This window comes from Rhinopithecus bieti, unplaced genomic scaffold (genome assembly GCF_001698545.2).
Source record: "Rhinopithecus bieti isolate Rb0 unplaced genomic scaffold, ASM169854v2 scaffold_1467, whole genome shotgun sequence".
NCBI lineage: Eukaryota > Metazoa > Chordata > Mammalia > Primates > Cercopithecidae > Rhinopithecus > Rhinopithecus bieti.
The window spans coordinates 216,359-238,253 of NW_016803692.1; the positions used below are offsets into that span (position 1 = coordinate 216,359).

The 21,895-nt window shown below is 42.1% G+C and overlaps 2 protein-coding genes across 3 annotated transcripts in view; both read left to right on the forward strand.

Annotated features, from left to right (window-relative positions):
* Positions 1-7,837: 7,837 nt before the first annotated feature.
* The window catches only part of KYAT3 (kynurenine aminotransferase 3), a 67,824-nt gene continuing 53,766 nt past the window's right edge, over positions 7,838-21,895 (forward strand). The window contains exons 1-2 of one of the 2 annotated variants that reach the window (XM_017850863.1): positions 7,838-8,211; positions 11,366-11,465. In XM_017850863.1, coding sequence (XP_017706352.1) covers positions 11,367-11,465 — 99 coding nt within the window. In that variant the 5' untranslated portion in view covers positions 7,838-8,211; position 11,366. Of the gene's footprint in view, positions 8,212-11,365; positions 11,466-21,895 lie in introns of those variants that run through there. The other variant, XM_017850867.1, reaches the window with a different exon arrangement.
* RBMXL1 (RBMX like 1) lies at positions 7,843-21,788 on the forward strand. The gene is made up of 3 exons (XM_017850873.1): positions 7,843-8,211; positions 11,366-11,465; positions 17,183-21,788. The coding sequence occupies exon 3, from the start codon at positions 17,423-17,425 to the stop codon at positions 18,593-18,595; it is 1,173 nt and encodes a 390-aa protein (XP_017706362.1). The 5' UTR covers positions 7,843-8,211; positions 11,366-11,465; positions 17,183-17,422; the 3' UTR covers positions 18,596-21,788.

A 21,895-nucleotide genomic window follows, 5' to 3' on the forward strand; every position in this document is an offset into this window, starting at 1 on the left:
AGGAGGAAGGAAGGAAGGAGGAAGGAAGGGAGGAAGGAAGGAAGGAAGGAAGGAAGGAGAAAGAAAGAGAAATCCAGTCAGGCATAGTAGTGTGTGCCTGTAGTCCCAGATACTCGAGAATCTAAGGAGGAAGGATTACATAAGGCCAGGAAGTCGAGACCAGCCTGGACAACAGAGCAAGACCTGCCTCTTAAAAAAAAAAAAAAAAAAAAAAGTCCTTGAAAATCTCTAAGGAGGCTGAGCATGGTGGTGCACGCGTGTAATCTCGGCATTTTGGAAGGCTGAGGCAGGAGGATTGTTTGAGCCTAGGAGTTCAAGGCTGCCATGAGCTATGATCCCACCACTGCACTCCAGCCTGGGCAACACAGCAATGAGACCCTGTCTCTAAAAAATAAAAAACAAATGTAAACAAATAAAAATTGGGAGAAGGGAGACAGCAAAAGAAAGAACCTATTACTTTGACCCAAACACAATCTTAAAATAATAATAATAGATACGAGCCCTGGCTATGTTGCCCAGGCTGATCTTGAACTCCTGGGCTCACGCCAGCCTCCCAGTTCAGCTTCCCAGAGTGCTGGGATTACAGTTATGAGCTACTGCACCTGGCCCCAAACACAACTTTAATAGAGCATCAGGCAGTCAGCATCCCTCCACAGTTGAATGTACTGGATAAGTGAAAGAAATTAAGAAAGCCATGAGCACCATCTAGTGACCAGAATTTTTATTTTTCCTCACAATATTTTATCACTACCTTATATTACTGATGAGTTTGTTTAAACTTACTGCCTATCTCCCCTCCCTACTAGAAAATAAGGTCCAGCGGGCAGGGTCTTTGTCTTTTTGTTCCTCACGGCATCAGTAAAGTCTAGAAAGGTTGCCAGGCACATATATATATAATAAATAATTTTTAAAAAATGAATGAACATCTTATATACACTTTATTATACCAACTCCATTCCTAACACTTCTCCCTGAAAGTTTACCATTTAATTATTAAACATCATATTATTTCACGAGTTTGATAATTATGTATATTCTTGTGCTATTTATAATAGAACCTTCTCCCTCTACTCCCCACAAAGGATTTAATCAGTATCCCCTCTTTAAAGACCTAGAGAAGCTGGTGTTGATTAATATTTCTAACATTGCTCTAGGGATCTAACTGGCACGAAGCATGGAGCACTAACTCTGGGCCAGCATTGTGAACACTGCTACAATAAACATGGGGGTGAAGACATCCCTTTGATATACTGATTTCCTTTCTTTTGGGTATATACCCACTAGTGGGATTCCTGGATGATATGGTAGCTCTGTTTTTAGGTCTTTGTTTTGTTTTGTTTTTCAGGAACCTCCAAACTATTCTCCATAGTAGCTGTACTAATTCACATTCCTACCACCAGTGTGTGAGGCTTCCCTTTTCTCCACATCCTTGCTAGAATTTTTGTTGCCTGTCTTTTGAATGTAAGCCATTTTCACTGGGGTGAGATGATATCTCATTGTAGTTTTGATGTGTAATTTGGATATTTTGAACCAACCTTGCACCCCTGAAATAAAGCCTTTTGGTTATGGTGGATTAGCTTTTTGGTGTGTTGCTGGATTTGATTTGTTAGTATTTTGCTGAGGACTTTTGTGTCTGTAGTCATCAGGGATGTTGGCCTGAAGTTTTCTTTTTTTGCTGTGTCTCTGCCAGGTTTTGATATCAGACTGATGCTGACCTCATGCGTTAGTAAGGAGTCCCTCCTCCTTGATTTTTCTGGAATAATTTCAGTAGGATTATTGACAGCTCTTCTTTATACATCTGGTAGAATTCGACTGTGAATCCATCTGGTCCACAGGTTTTTCTTGTTGGTAGGTATTTTATTACCGATTCAACTTGGAGCCCATTATTGGTGTGTTCAGGATTTCAATTTCTTCTTGAGAGGCTATATGTTTCTGGGAATTTATTCATTTCTTCTAGGTTTTCTAGTTTGTGTGCGTAGAGGAGTTCATAATAGTGTCTGGGTTTGTTTGTTTGTTTGTTTGTTTTCTGTAAGGTCAATGGTAGTGTCACATTTGTCATTTCTGATCGTGTTTATTTGGATCTTCTTTTTCCTTATTTATCTAATAGTCTTCCAATCTTATTTATTCTTCCAAAGAAACAACTTTTGGTTTCATTGATCTTTTGTATGGATTTTGCACCTCAGTTTCATTCAGTCAGCTTAATTTTGGTCATTTCTTTTCTGTTGCTAGCTTTGGAGTTGATGTGCTCTTGTTTTTCTAGTTCCTGTAGGTGTAATGTTAGGTTGTTCGTTTGAGATCTTTCTAACTTCTTGATGTAGGTGTTTAGCACTACAAACTTTCTTCTTATACCTGCTTTAACTGTGTTCCAGAGATTCTGATATGTTGTATCTTTTTTTTTTTTCACTAGTTTGAAAGACTTTTTTGATTTCTACCTTAATTTCATTGTTTACCCAAATGTCACCCAGGAGCAGACTGTTTAATTTCCATGTAATTGTATAGTTTTGAGAGATATTCTGGGTATTGATTTCTGTTTTTATTGTGCTGTAGTCTTAGAGTGTGGCTGGTATTATTTCAGTTTTTTTTCAGTTTGTTGAGAATTGCCTTATGGTTGAGCATGTGGTCAACCTTACAGTATGTGCCATGTACAGATGAGAGGAATGTATATTCTGCTGCCAAACTGATTTGTAAAGTCAAAATTCATTTTCCCCTTTTAAAAATTGTTCAAAGACTATAAAGATTATCTGACTGATTCAAATCACAAATTCTAACAGTTAAGTTGCTATCAATCCAGCCAAACGTGTATGTGGATAGACAGACAACAGATAAATAAGATGCATATTTACCCTGATCAGCCTTTCCATGGATTAAGTGTACAATTTCTATTATCTTTTTGAAATAGTTGAACTAATGTCTGTATAGCTATTATTATCTGGCTAGGAAACATTAGTTTAACATTCTGATACACACACATAAATATTGCATTTAAAATAGTTCCATGAGACTGAAAACTGAACATAATTCTTTAGAGCAGGATTATAAGGTGGAAAGGTCTTTAGGAACTTACAAACCCACACTTAGTTGTCTTGTTTCCAAGAGCAGGTCCTTCTTAGTACCACTGTAGGGTTATAAGATAAAGGAAAATGTAGTCCTGCCTCCTTGACTCTTAGTACCTAGAAGTCACAGATACCTCTTCAGCAGCATTTTCAGATAACGAGGGATTGCTACTGTCATCCAACTTGTTTTCCTCCCTCACTCCTCTATTGTTACCTGGAAGACCCATGTAAAAGTAAAGTGGAATGCCTTTGGGAATCAAACTAGAATAGTAGTCAGTAAACAATTACAGGCAAACTGTGGCTACACTTCAGGAAACAAATGAAAAGAGTTAAACAAAATTGAAGTTGATTTCTTTAACCACAGATAAAGATAGTTGGTCCAGAACTGGAGTGGTGGCTCCATGATGTCAGGGCTCAGGATCGTTCTCTCTCATTCTATTGTACTAGATCATCTGATCATCTTGAACTTGTAGATTCCATATGGTGGCCCAAGAGGGCTGCAGGCATCTTAGACCTGTACCCTGCACCCAAACTGGCAGGTAAACTGCAAACCAAGGGAACAAGAAGGGCCTACCACTCCTTTAAGACATTTCATGGCAGCTGCACATACAGCTCCCATTTATATGCCATTGGCCACAATTTGGTCATACAGCCAACCTAGCCATAACAGAGGGTGGAAATGCATTCTTTGTATCACGCACCCAGGTACATTGCTGAAACTTGGGGACTCTATCACTATAGATTTAAAAAGGGATTGTGACCCCAAAAAAAAGTTTTTTTAAAAAATAGAAGATAGTATCAAATAGTGGGGGATAAATAGTAGCCCCATCCTAAAGTTTCTCTTTCTTTTTTTTGTAACGACCAATGTTACAGTACTTATTAAGGACTGAGTACTCCCTAAGTATTGTTGGTTTTGTTTTGGTTGTTTGATCCATTAAATCATTTAATCCTTACAATAATACTCTGGGTAAGGTTCTATTATTCACTTTTTACAATTGAGGAAATTGAAGCACAGAGAAATGAAATAACTTGTCCAAGGTAACACAGCTAGAAAATTGCAGAGGTGGAATTTGAACCAGGCAATTTGACTTATCGATTATGCTATACCACCTTCTCTCTGCTATATTTCAAAATATTTTTAGTTCTTTAGATGAGGCAAAGAAAAAGGCCTAATCTACATAATTTTTTATTCAGAAAATAAGGGTACAGGGTAATGTTTTATTCAGAAAACAAGGGTATAAGGGTAATATAAGGGTAATATTAGGGTATAAGGTAATTTTTTTATTCAGAAAACAAGATATAAGGGTAATATACCTATTAGCTAGTAATGTCTTTTCTTTTCTTTCTTTTTTCTTTTTTTTTTTTTTTTTTTTAGACAGAGTCTCACTCTGTCGACCAGGCTGAAGTATAGTGGCACAATCTTGGCTCACTGCAACCTCTGCCTCCCGGGTGCAAGCGATTCACCTGCCTCAGCCTCCTGAGTAGCTGGGATTACAGGCGCGCGCCATCACACCAGGCTAATTTTTTGCATTTTTAGTAGAGACAGGGTTTCACCATGTTGGTCAGGCTGGTCTCGAACTCCTGACCTGATGATCCACCCGCCCGCCTTGGCCTCCCAAAGTGCTGGGATTACAGGCGTGAGCCACCGTGCCCGGCCTATTAGCTAGTAATTTCAAGGACTCACTTACAGGGCCTTTTCAACTCCTATTTCCCTTTCCAGAATCATTTTTGCAAGTCTGCTTCGTTATCATTCAATTCTGAATTCTAATGTCACGTCCTCAAAAAAGACTTCCTGACCATCCTGTTTAAATTTGCAGCTATCTCCACCCATCATTTCTTCTTTCATAGCACGTCACCCTCTAAAATCATTTTTTATACTTACTTGTCTATTGCTTGTCTCTCCCTACCAGAATGTAAGGTTTAAGACACATGTTTTTCTCTACCTCATTCTTCTCAGTTACCTCAGCATCTATGTATGCAATTCATATTTGGTAAATATGAGAAAAAGAAAAATAGCCCTTGGTGTCACCAACAGAACTGACACTTCAGTGTTGTTAGGAATTGGCTGTGGTGTTCCCCTGTTAAAACATAATCTCACAAAACGCTAACATTATACTGAGAGGTGACAATGTGCTAGCAGCCCTCACTCTCAGCGCCTCCTTGGCCTCCAGCCTCGGAGTCCACTCTGGCAGCACTTGAGGAGCCCTTCAGCCTGCCACCACACCCTGGGAGCCCCTCTGTGGGCTGGCTAAGGCCTGAGCCTCCTCCCTCTGCTTGCCGGGAGGTATGGAGGGAGGAAAGGTGTGGTTGGGAACCCGGGCTGCGCTCCCGGTCAGGAGCCCCTCTCTGGACTGGCTGAGGCCTGAGCCTCCTCCCTCTGCTTGCTGGGAGGTGTGGAGGGAGGAGAGGCGTGGGTGGGAAGCCGGGCTGCGCTCCCGCCCGCGCCCGCCTGGGGGCGGGCTCCCGCTGGGTGCCCAGCACGTGGAGCAGCCTGCCAGCAAGGCAGGCCCAGGGCAGTGAGGGGCTTAGCACCAGGGCCAGCAGCTGCAGAGGTTGCCCCAGGTCCCCCAGCAGTGCCGGCCAGCCAGCGCTGCACTCAAATTCTCACAGGGTTTAGCTGCCTCCCAGGGGGGCAGGGTTTGGGACCTGCAGCCTGCCATGTCTGAGCTCCCCTCCTGCTGTGGGCTCCCGCCTCCCCCAAGGGCACCACCCCCTGCTCCATGGTGCCAAGTCCCATGGACAGCCCAAGGGCTGAGGAGTGCAGGCTGGGCTCCAGACAGGCGGGCAGCTCTGCCTGCAGCCCTGGTGCAGGATCCACTAGGTGAAGCCAGCTGGGCTCCTGAGCTGGATGGGGATATGGAGAACTTTTATAGCTAACCAGAGGATTGTATGCACACCAATCAGCACTCTGTGTCTAGCTCAGGGTTTGTAAATACACCAATCAGTACTCTGTGTCTAGCTCAAGGTTTGTGAATACGCTCTGTATCTAGCTCACCTAGTGGGGACTTGGAGGACTACCACTCTGTGACTGTGTGTGGCTCAAGGATTGTAAAGCCACCAACCAGCACTCTTTGTCTAGCTCAGGGTTCGTAAATACACCAATCAGTACTCTGTGTCTAGCTCAAGGTTTGTAAATACACCAATTGGTACTCAGTATCTAGCTAACTCTGTATCTAGCTAACTAGCACTCTGTGACTCCGTGTCTAGCTCAAGGATTGTAAACGCACCAATCAGCACTCTGTCAAAATGGACCAATCAGCTCTCTGTAAAGTGGACCAATCAGCTCTCTTTAAAATGGACCAATCAGCAGGATGTGGGTGGGGCCAGATAAGGGAACAAAAGCAGGCTGCCCCAACTAGCAGTGGCAACCTGGGTCCCCTTCCACATTGTGGAAGCTTTGTTCTCTTGCTCTTTGCAAAAAATCTTGGTGCTGCTCACTCTGGGGGTCCATGCTGCCTTTATGAGCTGTAACACTCACTGAGAAGGTCTGCAGCTTCACTCCTGACAGGGAGACCATGAACCCACCAGAAGAAAGAAGCTCCAGACACATCTGAACCTCTGAAGGAACAAACTCCAGACACACCATCTTTAAGAACTGTAACACTCACTGCGAGGGTCTGCGGCTTCATTCTTGAAGTCGGTGAGACCAAGAACCCACCAAATCCGGACACAATACCAGGTCATTCTGTGATCATAATGAAGTGAGACAACAAACAAGATCACACTATTTTTGCCTAACCAGATTTTAAAAAAGATCACTGTGCAAACTACAAAAATATCAAACTATCCTCCTCCCCCAACTAATATGATTGTTGCTTATTTACCGATTACAGCTTTAGCCTTGCACTTTTCCTCACTCCTAAAGGTAAGAGGTAGTATGATCCCCAATGGCGGCGGACCCCACAGCCAATGCGCGCTGGGTCATACTCCACAGCCAATCCCAACCCACAACAGGCTCGCCCCTGCCTGTACACAGTAATTTCTCCATGCACCTACCTAATCGTCTTCTGAAACTCCCTGTACCTAGTTGAAGAGTATATTCCTTTAATCAATGATTACTTTTGTTCCCTCCTTTAGAACTGAAAAACAATGCTAACGCCTCTCCCACTCCCTCTAGCCTCTCATCCTCTTAAAATAGAAGAGGAAAAAAATCCAAACATAAAACTCAATTTTTAACAAAAACTCTCCTTTCGCTGACACTGCCCTCCCCAAATAAGTCACCAGTGGGTTCCTTCCTTGTTTTCCTAGAGACTTTTCTTTTTTGCTTTTTAGTGTCATTTTTCTTCCTCCTTCAGTCTCACATGTCCCTTTCATTCTTAGTGTGCTGATCAAACTCATACCAAGGAAAATAAGTTCCTTTGCGCTTTTTAACCCCTCACCCCCATCTCAAATGACAAATGCATCTAGGAATCGCTTTTCACACTCACTCTGGCATTGCCCTCTCTCAGGAACCTTCCAAAGTTATTCTAACCGGACCCCTCCGCTTGTACAAGCCCAGCGGCCCCATAGCTTGCCCATCCTTGCAAACCAGTACTCCTCCTATAACCTGCCCCAACCCGATCAGTCGCATACATCCGATTGGAGCCCTGGGCCCAAATTCCATACCCATATCCAAGTCCCCGCCCCACTAACTCCAGCCCCGCACCTATGCTTGCCTGAACCAGCACGTGATCCCGGCCGACTCCACAGCCAATGAGTTCCCTGAGTCCACACCCATAGCCAATCCCCGGCCACCTCCAGGCCCGCCTCCATCTTGTCCCCTTCCTCACTCAAGCCCAACCCGCGGCCCCCACCCCTTCCCTCCTCCATTTCCATCCCGTCCGCGATCGCGGCGGACCCCACAGCCAACGCGCGCCGTGAGTCACACTCCACAGCCAATCCCTGGCCACATCCGGGCTCGCCCCCGGCCCGCCCCATTGTTCCCACAAGCCCGGAACCCACCAAATCCCTCCCCTCCTCTCCCAAAAAAACACCCTTCATCCAGTCTCTTCCAGCCTAGAGATCACGGCCTAGGCCTCAGCCAAAGCGCGCACTGAGTGCAAACCCCAGAGTCAATCCGTGTCCCAGCTACGCCCCCTGCGTCCGAATCCCGCTCAGCCGGGCCCTCAAACCCAGGCGGGACTCGAGCCTGGGGAGGCGAGGTTCCCGCACCAGATAGGTGAGTGGGGCGGGCGGGCGCGCGGCGCGGCTCCGTGCGGCGCTTCCGTGCGGACTGACTAGGGCCTTTCCGGCATGCGGGGTGAGGGGACGGAGGCCGGGCTGCTCTTGCCTGAGTCACGCGGGGGCCGCCTGCTGGGGCGGCTGCAGGGAGTCGGCCCTGGATTAACAGTTTGAGGGGAAGGCGCCGAGGTGACTGGCCTCCAAGAGGGATCCTCTAGACCCGGTCACCATCTTGGTGCTTTTACTCTTGATTTCGCTGTTTGGGCTTTTAGAAGGTAGTCTGAGAAGAGTGACTTTGGGAATCTTAATTTAAAAATCCAAAAGAGGCTGACGCCTATAATCCCAGCACTTTGGGAGGCCGTGGCGGGCGGATCATGAGGTCATGAGATCGAGACCATCCTGGCTGACACTGTGAAACCCCGTCTCTACTAAAAATACAAAAAATTAGCTGGGCATGGTGGCGGGCGCCTGCAGTCCCAGCTACTTGGGAAGCTGAGGCAGGAGAATGGCGTGAGCCCGTGGGCGGAGCCGAGATTGCGCTACTGCACTCCAGCCTGGGCGACAGAGCGAGACTCCGTCTCAAAAAAAAAAAAATATCCAAAAGGATACCAAGGCTGTTACGTTGCCTTATAAGTGAAGCTTAGCAGAATCCAACATTTGTAGTTAAAAGAGAAAAGTAGTCAAATCTGTTGCTTTTGGAGTCAAGTGGCGCAGAAATGGCCTTCCTTCGCTTCTCCCACGCGTGGCTCCTTAGCGGCCACCTGAGGAGGACTGGGGCTGCAGGTCAGCCCTTAGCAAGTCTGACCTCGGGAGCTAAAACCGAATTCCTGGTATCACCCAGGCAGCCACACTGCTTTCCCTCTGGAGAAGTTTATAGTTACACGAATCCCATTTTCATAGAACAGTTTTTCAGCAGTTTCAGGCTGGTGCCTCCTTAAATCATGTGCTGCCCAACTTTGGCCAATTCTTTCCGCTGTTGTTCTAAAGACGTGGCTTTGAAGCCCATCCTTCCACAGTACTCCCCCGTCCAGGACTTTGTTCACCGCCTAGATTCCCTGTGTTGTATCAGTGAACCTTATAAACATTCTAGAAGCAAACTAACAAGGTAGAGTATGAAAGGAAAATCCGTTTTCCAGTGGTCGGACTCTTGTAACAGTGTGGGCGGCGCATTATTAGCTGTAGCCCTTTTTGCCTCATGTTAATCTTGCTTGAACTTGCAGTTAACCCAGATGTTCTGGGCTTTGTCAAATCTCTTCCTACCTCTCCTCCCCATGTGTAAAGTATAAATTGATCATTTGGATTTAAGTCTGGAGCTTTAAGCTTCATAAGATTTATTTTGACTGCCTTGTCTGCCTTTTAGCTTTATATTCAGCCCTCAAAAATTCACCAGCTTTCTCAGCTTCAGGCCACCCCCAAATCTGCCAAGCATGCCTTCTGAATCTACATTTTAAACAGTCTAACCCATTGATAATAAATCGACAGTTTCATTTCTATAGAAAGTGTGTTTTGGAATGTGGACTTTATGCATAATATGCTATAGTTAGATCACATAGATCATCCTGATTCATAAGTTGCCAGGTTTTCTTCACAGAAGTTGTTTTAGGGAGAAAATACAATGAAAGTATTGTTTAGAATTAAGAGCCATATACCTTTTTATTTTCTCCAACCTTTCGGTGACATCTAAATTTAATGTATTTATCTCATTGGTGAATATATATATGCAGTGTTGATTGCATTAGAAAATGCTGCTCAAAATGTGTTTACTTAATAAAATGCCTGGTACCTAGAGAGTATGGCTCACCCAGTCTGGGGTGAAATCTCCCAGAAGCTGCACTCCAAGCTCACTTGCTTTTATTATTAGCACATTACCTCCATCGTGCAGCGTACTTCCTGTCAACTGACCCGGCTCTTCCTTTCTCTTCCACTTTCCAAAGTTTCAACTGTTGTCTTTTGGGACAGTTGTAATCAGCAAATTCCATTGTATCTTTATGTCTTTAGAGGGTTCCCTCTACCTGCTTGCTTTAACTCAAACCTTATTAATTTATTCATCTATTGTGAAAAATGGAGAAACTGAGGCCCAGCAGGAGTCCATAACTTGACTACAGATAGAAACTTTTTAAGATTGAATTCGACTTTAATCTCTTAATGTGGTGAATCACATTAATAGGTTTCTTATAGAAACCCAACCCCCCTTGGTCATGATGTATTATTCTTCTTGTGTACTACTAGGTTTGATTTGTTAGCATTTTATGTAGAAGTTCTATTTAGTTTCCACAGATTAGGTCTCTTTTTCTCTAAGGTTTGATAACTGTTAGACGAAATGCCATCCACTGATACAGCAGCCTTATACTTAAGAGACTTAAGAGAACAACATTCTCAGAGTAAAACCTTATGAGAAATATCTATTTGCCTGAATGCTTTTAGAAAACTGGGTTTTCTTTCCACTTCCAAGTAGCAGTATTATAATAGAGTTTCATTGCCTTAATCTTCCTCCATTTACCCATGATGGATATCAATTTCCTTACAGGTAGAGAAGCAATTCAGAATGTATGCCTATCATGCCACTGGAATCCACTAAAATGGCTTGCGGAAATTATTGGAGGAAGTACCTTCAGAATAATCTAAGATTCACTCATATATTCTCATATATTCTTTCTGTTTATCAAGGACCTACTATCATTCATCTTTACAAATAACTTTTTAAATAATTGTTCCTAACAATTTTAATTTACTGTTACAAATTGTGCTTTTACTAGTGACTATTATCCAGAGGATTCTGAAATTTGAGTCGTTCCTAGATTGAAATATTCTGGATTTTATAGCTGCTAGAAATGGAACTTTCACTTACTGAAATTTAATGCTCTTGACTAAATTAAAGCCTTGGTTTTTGAATTAAGAATATTCTTACAGCTCTCTAGTTTGAAATGATGTGAATATAAATTTGTATAAGGAAGAATACATTTATTAGAATGCTTCCAGTGATGAGAGATTATATCATAGAAAGAAAACTTGAAAGAAAGTAAGCTCACTTATCAAAAATGTGTGCTTGGATTTTACGTAAGCTTATGATATATCAGCTGGCTGTAAGTGTCTGATAATGATGTACCCGTCATATATTTATTCCTCTTCTCAATTTTTCTTTTATTTAATAGCATGTTTTTGGCCCAGAGGAGCCTCTGCTTTCCTAGTGGTAGAGCAAAATTCCTGAAGACAATTTCTTCTTCCAAAATCCTCGGATTCTCTGCTTCTGCTGTAGGTATTGCTTACTTACAGATAAATTATTGTACATATTTTGCACTGTCCAAAAAATATGTAATTCTTTATGTCATTCTTCAGATGCTTTTTTACAAATATTTTATTGAAATGAACATTTCTATTATATATGATGAAGGTGTCTCTTGTCATTGACTAGAATTAACATTCACTGAGCAACTGCTTGCCTGTCTGTGGATCGGGCAATGTGCTGGTCATTATATACTCATTGCCTCATTTTGTCTTCACAAAACTGTTCAAGTTATGAATATAAGTCCAGTGGCATGGGAAAAAAGTAGGAGAGGATATCTCAGGAGGACTGCTCAGGGATGGAAAAAGGTTTAAAAACCATAACCACCAAATACAATGCGTACATCTGCTTTAGGAACTTTATTCAGTCAACCAAAATGCAGAAAGACATTTTTTAAAGACAATCAGAGAGATAAGAATGTGGACTGGGTATTAGATGATAACAAATTATTGTTGGTGAGGTGTGGTAATGAAATTGCAGTTCTATAAGCGGCAATATTTTTGAGATATATGCCAAGTATGTAGGAGTGTAATGACTTAAGGTCTAAGATTTGCTTTAAAGTTACTCAGCAATTAAAGAAAAAAAAAGGAGGCAAAATCTTGAGAATTACTGAATCCGGGTAGTGTGCATATGAGTGTTTTATATTAGGTTAAAATATATGAAATTGCTATTTTGTATGAAAATTCCATTTTGGCAGCATAATAGTGCCATTTTTGTCAATAGATGGTTGAATAATTGGCAATTTTGCTGTTCACCTAATTCTAATCTCTCAACTGTGTTTTAGAATTTATCTCAATGAGCGTTTTAAAATTTTCATAAAAACCATCATCAGGCCGCGCGGCCGGTGCTCAGGCCCTGTAATCCAGCCACTTTGGGAGGCCGAGACGTTGCGGATCACGGGATCGAGACCATCCTGGCCTAACACGGTGAACGCCGTCTCTACTAAAAAAATACAAAACTAGCCGGGCGAGGTGGCGGGCGCCTGTAGTCCCAAGCTACTCGGAGGCTGAGCGCAGGTGATAATGCCGATAACCGGAGCGGGAGCTTGCAGTGAGCTGAGATCCGTAGCACTGCCTCCAGCCTGTGGCAACACATGCGAGACTCCATCTCAAAAAAAAAAAAAACCATCATCAGTGTCTTCTATATGTAAATCCTATGAATTCTACCTCATGACTGTCTTGAATTCTCTCCTCTTTAATGCCACCATGACCACCTTTTTCAGGCCCTCTCCCAACATAGAAGTTGGTTGAAGCCAAGGAAGTGGGTGTGCTTTGCCAAGATGATCATATGAAACCATGGCACTAAAAGGGCATTTGTGTGCAGAATCCTCATTGTGGAACTTTTATTAGACTACGTATGCCAGGGCCCACCATTATGCATTCTGATTCTACATATCTGGAATGTATTTTGAAAAATCTTTCCAGGTGATTCTGATGTATGTCCCAGGCAAGAACCACTAACAATGCATTATTCAAACTTGTGGACTATTTGGGATAGCACTAAATCCTCTCCATGCCTAGCAGTGGAATGGTTGGGTTGTGTGGTAGCTTTATGTTTAATTAAGTAACTGCCAAAGTGTTTGTGTCATTTTAACTACACTGAAAAAGTGTCTATAGTTCATCAGAGGCTTTGCATTTAAAATAATCGCACAGGGATAAAGAGATAAATATTCTTCCTATTGCTGGGCAAATGAAAAACACTGGCCAGTGTTACAAAAGCAACAGTGATAAGTTTAGATCAAGAAAGAGTTGTCAGAACCAGCCAGATAAGTTACTGTGAACCTACTTAGAATATTCGTTTCATCCACATCATCCTTAATGTCATTGAAAACCTACCGGGAAGGTTACCTCCAAGTGAAGGACTAGAATGGAGGATAGACTGTATTTTCCTGTATTACTTGCTTTTTTACAAAAACATTTTACATATTCTCTAATTTTAAAGAATGTTTTGAATGCTAAAGGAAAAATGTAGGTGAGGCGCTGTGGCTCACACCTGCAGTCCCAGCACTTTGGGAGGCTGAGGCCAGTGGATCGCTTGAGACAAGGAGTTCAAGATCAGCCTGGGCAACATGGCAAAACCCCATCTTTATTAAACATACAAAACATTAGCTGGGCACACTCCTGTAGTCCCAGCTACTTGTGAGGCTGAGGTGGGGAATCACCTGAGCCCAGGAAGTTGAGGCTGCAGTGAGCTATGTTTGCACCACTGCTCTCCAGTCTAGGTGATAGGAGTGATATGCTGTCTCAAAAAAAAAAAGAAAAGAAAAAAAAAAAGAAAGAAAAGAAAAAATGTACTGCTATACAACAAGAAGAGAGAAAAAAAAGAGAGAAACTCAGAATGAAAATCTTTTTTGGTCCTCTCTTTTAGCACCTAGATCTTAAAGAGTTAGAAATTGGAAAGTAATTTTATATTATCCTCTAGTGCCAGAATGCCAGTGAATGTTGATGGATAAATGACTGATAGAAAGAGAAGAAAGGAAAGAAGCAAAGAAGATTTCACAAATGAGTTTTGACAAATGTGTGACATGCGTCCATGCTGAATAGTTTCCCTAGGAAGTCTTATATAAAGAAGAATTTGTTGAGGATAAACAGTTGATAGATTATTAATGAAAGAAGAATAGAAAACCAGATGGAATGCAAATTGCAATCTGGGCCAGGTGCGGTTGCTCACGCCTGTAATCCCACAACTTTGGGAGGCCGAGGCTGGCAGATCACCTGAGGTCAGGGGTTCAAGACCAGCCCAGCCAACATGGTGAAACCCCATCTCTACTAAAAATACGAAAATTAGCCGGGTGTGGTAGTGGGCACCTGTAATCCCAGCTAGTAGGGAGGCTGAGGCAGGAGTATCACTTGAACCCAGGAAGCAGAGGTTGCAGTGACCTGACAGCGGGCCACTGCACTCCAGCCTGAGTGACAGAGTGAGACTCCATCTCAAACATAACAACAACAACAACAACAAAAATAGCAATCTGAAGGACTAAACCTGAAATGAAGGTTAGTCTAACAAAGGGTGACATGTGATAGAGGGGGTATCAAGGGAGTATGTGGGAACTCCCTGTACTTTCTGTTCAATTTTGCTACGAACCTAAAACTGCACTAAAAAATAGCCTGGTTTTTTTTTTTTTTTCTTTTTTTGAGACGGAGTCTCGCACTGTCGCTTAGGCTGGAGTGCAGTGGCGCGATCTCAGCTCACTGCAACCTCTGCCTCCTGGGTTCATGCCATTCTCCTGCGTCAACCTCCCGAGTAGCTGGGACTATAGGCGCCTGCCACCACACCTGGCTAATTTTTTGTATTTTTAGTAGAGATGGGGTTTCACCATGTTAGCCAGGATGGTCTCGATCTCCTGACCTCATGATCCGCCCGCCTCGGCCTCCCAAAGTACTGGGATTGCAGGCATGAGCCACCGTGCCTGGACCTAAAATGGTCTATTAATTTTTTTTTTTTAAGAGATTCTAAAATTTAAATGTCCACCAGAGAAGCACAAAAGCAACACTGGACAAAACCTTTTCCTTAGGTCTGTCCTTCCTTAGAAGTCAACTCTCTCTCTCTCTCTCTTTTTGTTTTTTTTCCATACAGAGTCTTACTCTTGCTGCCCAGGCTGGAGTATAATGGCACAATCTCGGCTCACTGCAGCCTCCGCCTCTCGAGTTCAAGCGATTCTCCTGCCTCAGCCTCCTGAGTAGCTGGGACTATAGGTGCCCACCACCACTCCCGGCCAATTTTTGCATTTTTTGTAGAGACGGGGTTTTGCCATGTTGGCCAAGCTGGTCTCAAACTCCTGGGCTCAAGCGATCCACCCTCCTCAACCTCCCAAAGTGCTGAGATTACAAGCATGAGTCACTGCGTCCAGCCCAACCCTCTCTTTTGACGTGAAAGTATTACCTTTTGTACGTTTAGTCCATACCCAACATTTCTTTGCCTCCTTTAGTGCAAAATTACTCATCCTACTTGTATCTAAGAGAATCTTTTCTACTTTCTGAGTGGGCACTAGTTTTGGAGTATATATATTGTATGCCATGAACTATATTTTTCCGCTTATGGCTTTGCCTCATTTAATTACCATAGCACTTACATGGGGCAGGTATTCATTTTCCTGCTTAGCAAATAAGGAAACTGAATTTCAGAGACATCAGGTAAACTGCCTACTTCACACACAAGGAGTTTTGATGTTTACTTTTGAACTAAGATCTATCTGGCTTGAAAGCTCTTTGCATTAAACAACCTTGAACAACATAACTTAGAACGTAGGTGTATTTTTGGCATCAGAACATGGCATGTGTGTGAGGGACTGAGCACAGACTTGCTCAGATTCAGACTTACCAGTCTTCCTGTTTCATGTGCCCAGCAGAAACAACCTGTTTCTCAGCCTCAAACCCAAACTTCCAGTTGTCCTGATTGGTTCAGCCTGACTCTGTCCAACTCTGATTTAATTATAGCTGTCATTGGGGGGACTGAGATTACACAGTGTGGGCAAGCCAAAGGGCCCCAGGCCTATTGATATGGGTGAGGACAATACTCACACACTCCCTTCACTTACTCACTCTTCCAAGGTCTTGACTTGAACCCAATTTTTTTTGAGAGAATAAATCAGACTTCTTGTTCTCTGCTTGGCCTGACTCCATTTCTGGCATTCCAGCCATGTGTTTACCTATGTTATCAGCTCTCGGGTTTAGAGAAAGTTTTGTTTCCAATAAGCTTGTTTCTCTGAAGTAATTGTTAAAAGATAATTTTCGGGAAAAGGTTAAATCATGACTCATACAAATATAAAAATGAGCATGTGCCAAAGATTTTTATTTTACTCATGTGATATGAGGTAACCAGACAGAAGTTATAACCAGTATAGAGGGAAAGTCAAAAAGCACAAATTTATATGTAGTAAAGGAATTGGATTGCAAATGAAGGCAAAACTGTTTTTTCTACAGGGTGGAGGGAAGATAATCAAAATGCTAGAACCAGAGTTTGCATGCCTATCACTTAGCTTCAATTTACAAAAGCGCAGAATAACTCAAAGGCAAATTCTAGCCCTGCAAATATCAGCTCTAAAGCTGTGCTGTGGCCAGTGCATAGTTTTCTATTGAAGTACGATTTTACCCCAAATATATTATCTCTCAGAGGGAGTCCAAATTGTTTCCCTTTCACTCAGCAGATCTGTTCAGTCAACAGATGTTAAATAGTTACAGCGTATCAGGCACAAATAATTCTTTATAAAATAAAGTAACAAAATATATGTTGTTTCAAAGTTCCAGTTAAGACTAGCCATGGTAGCTCACCCTTATAATCCCAACACTTGGGAGGCCGAAGCAGGCGGATCACTTGGGCTAGGAATTCGATACCAGTATGGCCAACATGATGAAACCCCTCTACTAAAATACAAAAATTAGCCAGTTGTGGTGGCGCATGCCTGTAATCCAAGCTACTCAGGTGGCTGAGGCACAAGAATCGCTTGAGCCTGGGAGGCAGAGGTTGCAGTGAGCCAAGATGACACCACTGCACTCCATCCTGGGCGACTGTGTGGGACTCTGTCTACAAAAAAAAAAAAAAAAAGCTACATAAAAAGGGTTCTTGTTAGTTATACACACTTTTGAGCTTAATATAATTGCATTTTTTCCTTATGTATCTTTAAGCATCTTTCCCTGCTTTACATTCCCACTTCTGAGTTTTACTTTCATTTCTTCCACCATTACAGGAACATTCTGTTGTTTTCCTCTGCCATCTAGTGGCAAAAGAAAGTAATTTTCCTGGTTTTTTGAATGGATAGTCATCCCTTAAAAAGCATCCAGATTGCGCAGTAGTGCTAGCGACTTCGCAGTTCAGTCCTCGTACCGGACAGCCGCCACTGGTGCTGAGTTGCTAGGAAGCCCCTGTCAGCGAGCTCCTTGGAGCTTGAACCCACTGTCACCCCTCCGACTCACCGGCAAAAAAAAAAATGGTTGAAGCAGATCGCCCGGGAAAGCTCTTCATTGGTGGGCTTAATACGGAGACAAATGAGAAAGCTCTTGAAACAGTATTTGGCAAATATGGACGAATAGTGGAAGTACTCTTGATAAAAGACCGTGAAACTAACAAATCAAGAGGATTTGCTTTTGTCACCTTTGAAAGCCCAGCAGATGCTAAGGATGCAGCCAGAGACATGAATGGAAAGTCATTAGATGGAAAAGCCATCAAGGTGGAACAAGCCACCAAACCATCATTTGAAAGAGGTAGACATGGACCGCCCCCACCTCCAAGAAGTAGAGGTCCTCCACGAGGTTTTAGAGCTGGAAGAGGAGGAAGTGGAGGAACCAGGGGACCTCCTTCACGAGGAGGACACATGGATGACGGTGGATATTCCATGCATTTTAACATGAGTTCTTCCAGGGGACCACTCCCAGTGAAAAGAGGACCACCACCAAGAAGTGGGGGTCCTTCTCCTAAGAGATCTGCACCTTCAGGACTAGTTCGCAGCAGCAGTGGCATGGGAGGAAGAGCTCCTCTATCACGTGGAAGAGATAGTTACGGAGGTCCACCTCGAAGGGAACCGCTCCCCTCTCGTAGAGATGTTTATTTGTACCCAAGAGATGATGGATATTCTACTAAAGACAGCTATTCAAGCAGAGATTACCCAAGTTCTCGTGATACAAGAGATTATGCACCACCACCACGAGATTATACTTACCGTGATTATGGTCATTCCAGTTCACGTGATGACTATCCATCAAGAGGCTATAGCGATAGAGATGGATATCGTGATCGTGACTATTCAGATCATCCAAGTGGAGGTTCCTACAGAGATTCATATGAGAGTTATGGTAACTCACGTAGTGCTCCACCTACACGAGGGCCCCCGCCATCTTATGGTGGAAGCAGTCGCTATGATGATTACAGCAGCTCACGTGATGGATATGGTGGAAGTCGGGACAGTTACTCAAGCAGCCGAAGTGATCTCTACTCAAGTGGTTGTGATCGGGTTGGCAGACAAGAAAGAGGGCTTCCCCCTTCTGTAGAAAGGGGGTACCCTTCTCCACGTGATTCCTACAGCAGTTCAAGCCGGGGAGCACCAAGAGGTGGTGGCCCTGGAGGAAGCCGATCTGATAGAGGGGGAGGCAGAAGCAGATACTAGAAACAAACAAAACTTTGGACCAAAATCCCAGTTCAAACAAACAAACAAACAAGTGGAAACTATTCTATCATTACTACCCAAGGACTACTAAAAGGAAAAATTGTGTTACCTTTTTTAAATTCCCTGTTAAGTTCCCCTCCCTAAGTTTTATGTTCTTGTGAGGAAAAGGTAAAACATGTTTAATTTTATTTGACTTTATGACATTGCTTTTCAATAAGCAAATGTTAAATGTGTTAAGCCTTATTGTACTAGTAACTTTGTAACTTGTAACTTTTCAAGTAAAAGTGTCCCTAAAGACCACTTCCTATCTGGTTTTTTCCAGTAAATGAGGCAAGCAATTCTAAGATCTTCCACAAAACATCTAGCCATCTAAAATGGAGAGATAAATTGTTCTGCCTATACAAGCAAGCTAGCTATTAAGAGGGTGGTTGGGGTATGCTACTCATAAGATTTCAGGGTGTTTTCCAACGGAAATCTCAATGTTCTTAGTATGCAAAACCTGAAATCAGATGCCTATGTAAGGAAAGTGCTATTCACTCGGTAAACCCAAAAAAAGCAAATGGATAATGCTGGCCATTTTGCCTTTCTGACATTTCCTTGGGAATCTGCAAGAACCTCCCCTTTCCCCTCCCACAATAAGACAATGCATTAAGTGTGTGTTAAACAACTGCAGAATACTAAATAAAAAGTTTGGCCAGAACCAACCATGAAGCTGCAAAGGTGCTTGCTCTTACTGTTTCAAATTTTTGCAACTCTGTAGTGTCTCACTTTTAAAATTTGATTGCAAAGGAGAAAATAATTAAGTAATGAAGTTATCTCCAACTTCCTAAAGGCTTATGACTTGTAAAAAGTGAATCTATCAGCATTCCACATCAGATTTAAAGCATCAAATGCCTATGAAACAGCAAAGATGGTTGAGGATTATGCTTATTATGGTTGTGGAGTGCTGCTGATTGATTCACAGTAGATAAAGGTGGCAGTAAGAGAAATCAAATGCTAAGAGCTGTTGAAGCAGAAGGCGGCTGATTGTCAGTAAGTCAGTACAGTTGCATAAGCAGTGCTGTCAGAATTGTTTTGGTGCAGGCAATAGATTTTGCCTTCAGGGGTTCCTGTGGATCTCAGGAAGGCATCAGTGTTGATTAACACTCATAACTAGGGAGTGAGTGGTAGTTACTTAAAACAAGTAATTGACCAAATGGAAAAGGGTAGGTAATTAAGGAAATTGGTAAGTGGAGGAAGTTCTTGTGGTCCTTTACATAGATTTTACAGCTTTGGGTTTCATTTTGTTTAGCTAAAGTCATGGGGACAACTCTTCAATTTAGAACTTAAAAATGGTAGCTCTATATAGTGAAGTGTCTGTCAGTAAGTGAAACATTTTTTGGTGGTGGCTTATCCAGAAACAGTTTAGTTGTAGAATACAACTTATGAGTGACATCTGGAAAGTAACAATCATGCTAAGATGGCAAACACACTGGAAACAATTGGGCCACTTAGCTTTCTTTTGCTGTATTGTTTTATAAGCCTACTTTACGTCCCAGTCTTGAAAACAAGTTTTAGTTTATTGCTCTGGAGACTAGAGCCAATAGTATAATGTTCTCAAAGGAAACAGACTTGAGTTGTTGGATTAGAGGAACTAACTGAACTTCTAATATTTTTTTTTGTCGTAACTATGGCACTGTCATGTTTTAACATTTGCAGCTAGGGATAGTAAGTACAACATTTTAAACTCTCATTTGACAGACTACTACTAATCCCAGACCACAAGGGTAATGACCAAATTTATGTGGTTGTTGCACTTCCCAATCCTTCCATATTCTTATGATTACTTGGGTTACAGCTTCTGTGAGGACCTTTTGGCCCTTGAGATATCCTAAATATTTAAGATATTTAGATATCCTAAATATAGTATAGGATATAGAGATTGTACCAAATATGAATGAATATTGTTCAAAGCAAGGAGTATGTTAAAATGACGAGACACCAGTTTTGATAAATAGTTTACTGACCTAGCAGATGTGTGGAAAAAGAATCAGATCTTGATTCTTCTGGGTCTATACTGGTTGTAAAACAGAATGATATAGAAAATGTTTTCCTTGTTTAACTGGTAGTTGAACATAGAACTTGGGTATTATAGATCACTTTTCACTTTTTGGAATGTTTTCTATTGAAACTTAATAAAACTTTAACATGGCAAAAAAAAAAAAAAATCCAAAATCTATGAGATAATTTTGTTAAAGTTGGCTTGCTTGGGGAGGTGCTTGGTCCAGAGGGAGAAAAGAGGGCATGATTTCAGAATACTCTGGCAGCTTTTTAAATTCAGCTTTATCAAGTTACAGTAAACTGTATCCATTTAGAATTACAACTCAATGGTTATTTTGACAGATATATATATGCCATGAAGCCACTGTCACCATCAACATGCACAACACTTCCGTCGCCCCCAAAAGATTCCTCAAGTTCCTTTGCAGTCCATCCCTCACACTGCTGATTTGTCTTTGCCACCATGTATTAGTTTGCTTCGTGGTGTTGTTTGGTACTTTATATAATGGGATTGTGTAACATGTACTTTTTTGTTTATGGTTTCTTTCACACACATAATGACTTTGAAATTCACCAGGTTGCAGTGTATTAGTAGCTTATTCCTTTTATTGCTGAGTAGTATCCCATTATGTAAATATGCCATTATTTGTTTTTCTACTTGCCTGTTGATGGACCTTGGGATTGTTTCTAGTTTGGGGCTACTGTGAATAAAACTGTTAGGAACATTTGTGTACAAGCCACTGTGTAGACGTAGGTTTTCCTTTCTCTTGGGTAAATACCTAACAGTAAAATGGTTGGGTTGCATGGCAGATTTATGTTTAATATTTAAGTAACTGCCAAACTGTTTGTTTTCCAAAGGGACTATACCCTTTTATATTCCCACCAGGGTTGTGTAGAGTTCCAGCTGCCCAAGATTTCCTGCCAACACTCAGTTTTCAGCCATTCTGATGGGAATCTAGTGGTATCTCATTATGGTTTTATTTTCATTTCCCCAGGTGACTAATGCTGGTAAGCATCTTTTAAGTACTTTTTGGCCAGTTGTATATCTTCTGTGAAGTTGTTGTCAAATCTTTTGCCCACTTTTAATTGGATTGTTTGTCTTATTGAGTTGTAAAACTTGTTTATATATACTGTATTAAAGTCCTTTGTAAGATACATAGTCGTAAATACTTTTCTTTCATTCTATGGCTCAGAATCTGGCAACTTTTTAAGAGATATTTGAGCCCACTGAATGATATATAGATTTTATAGTTTTTTCAA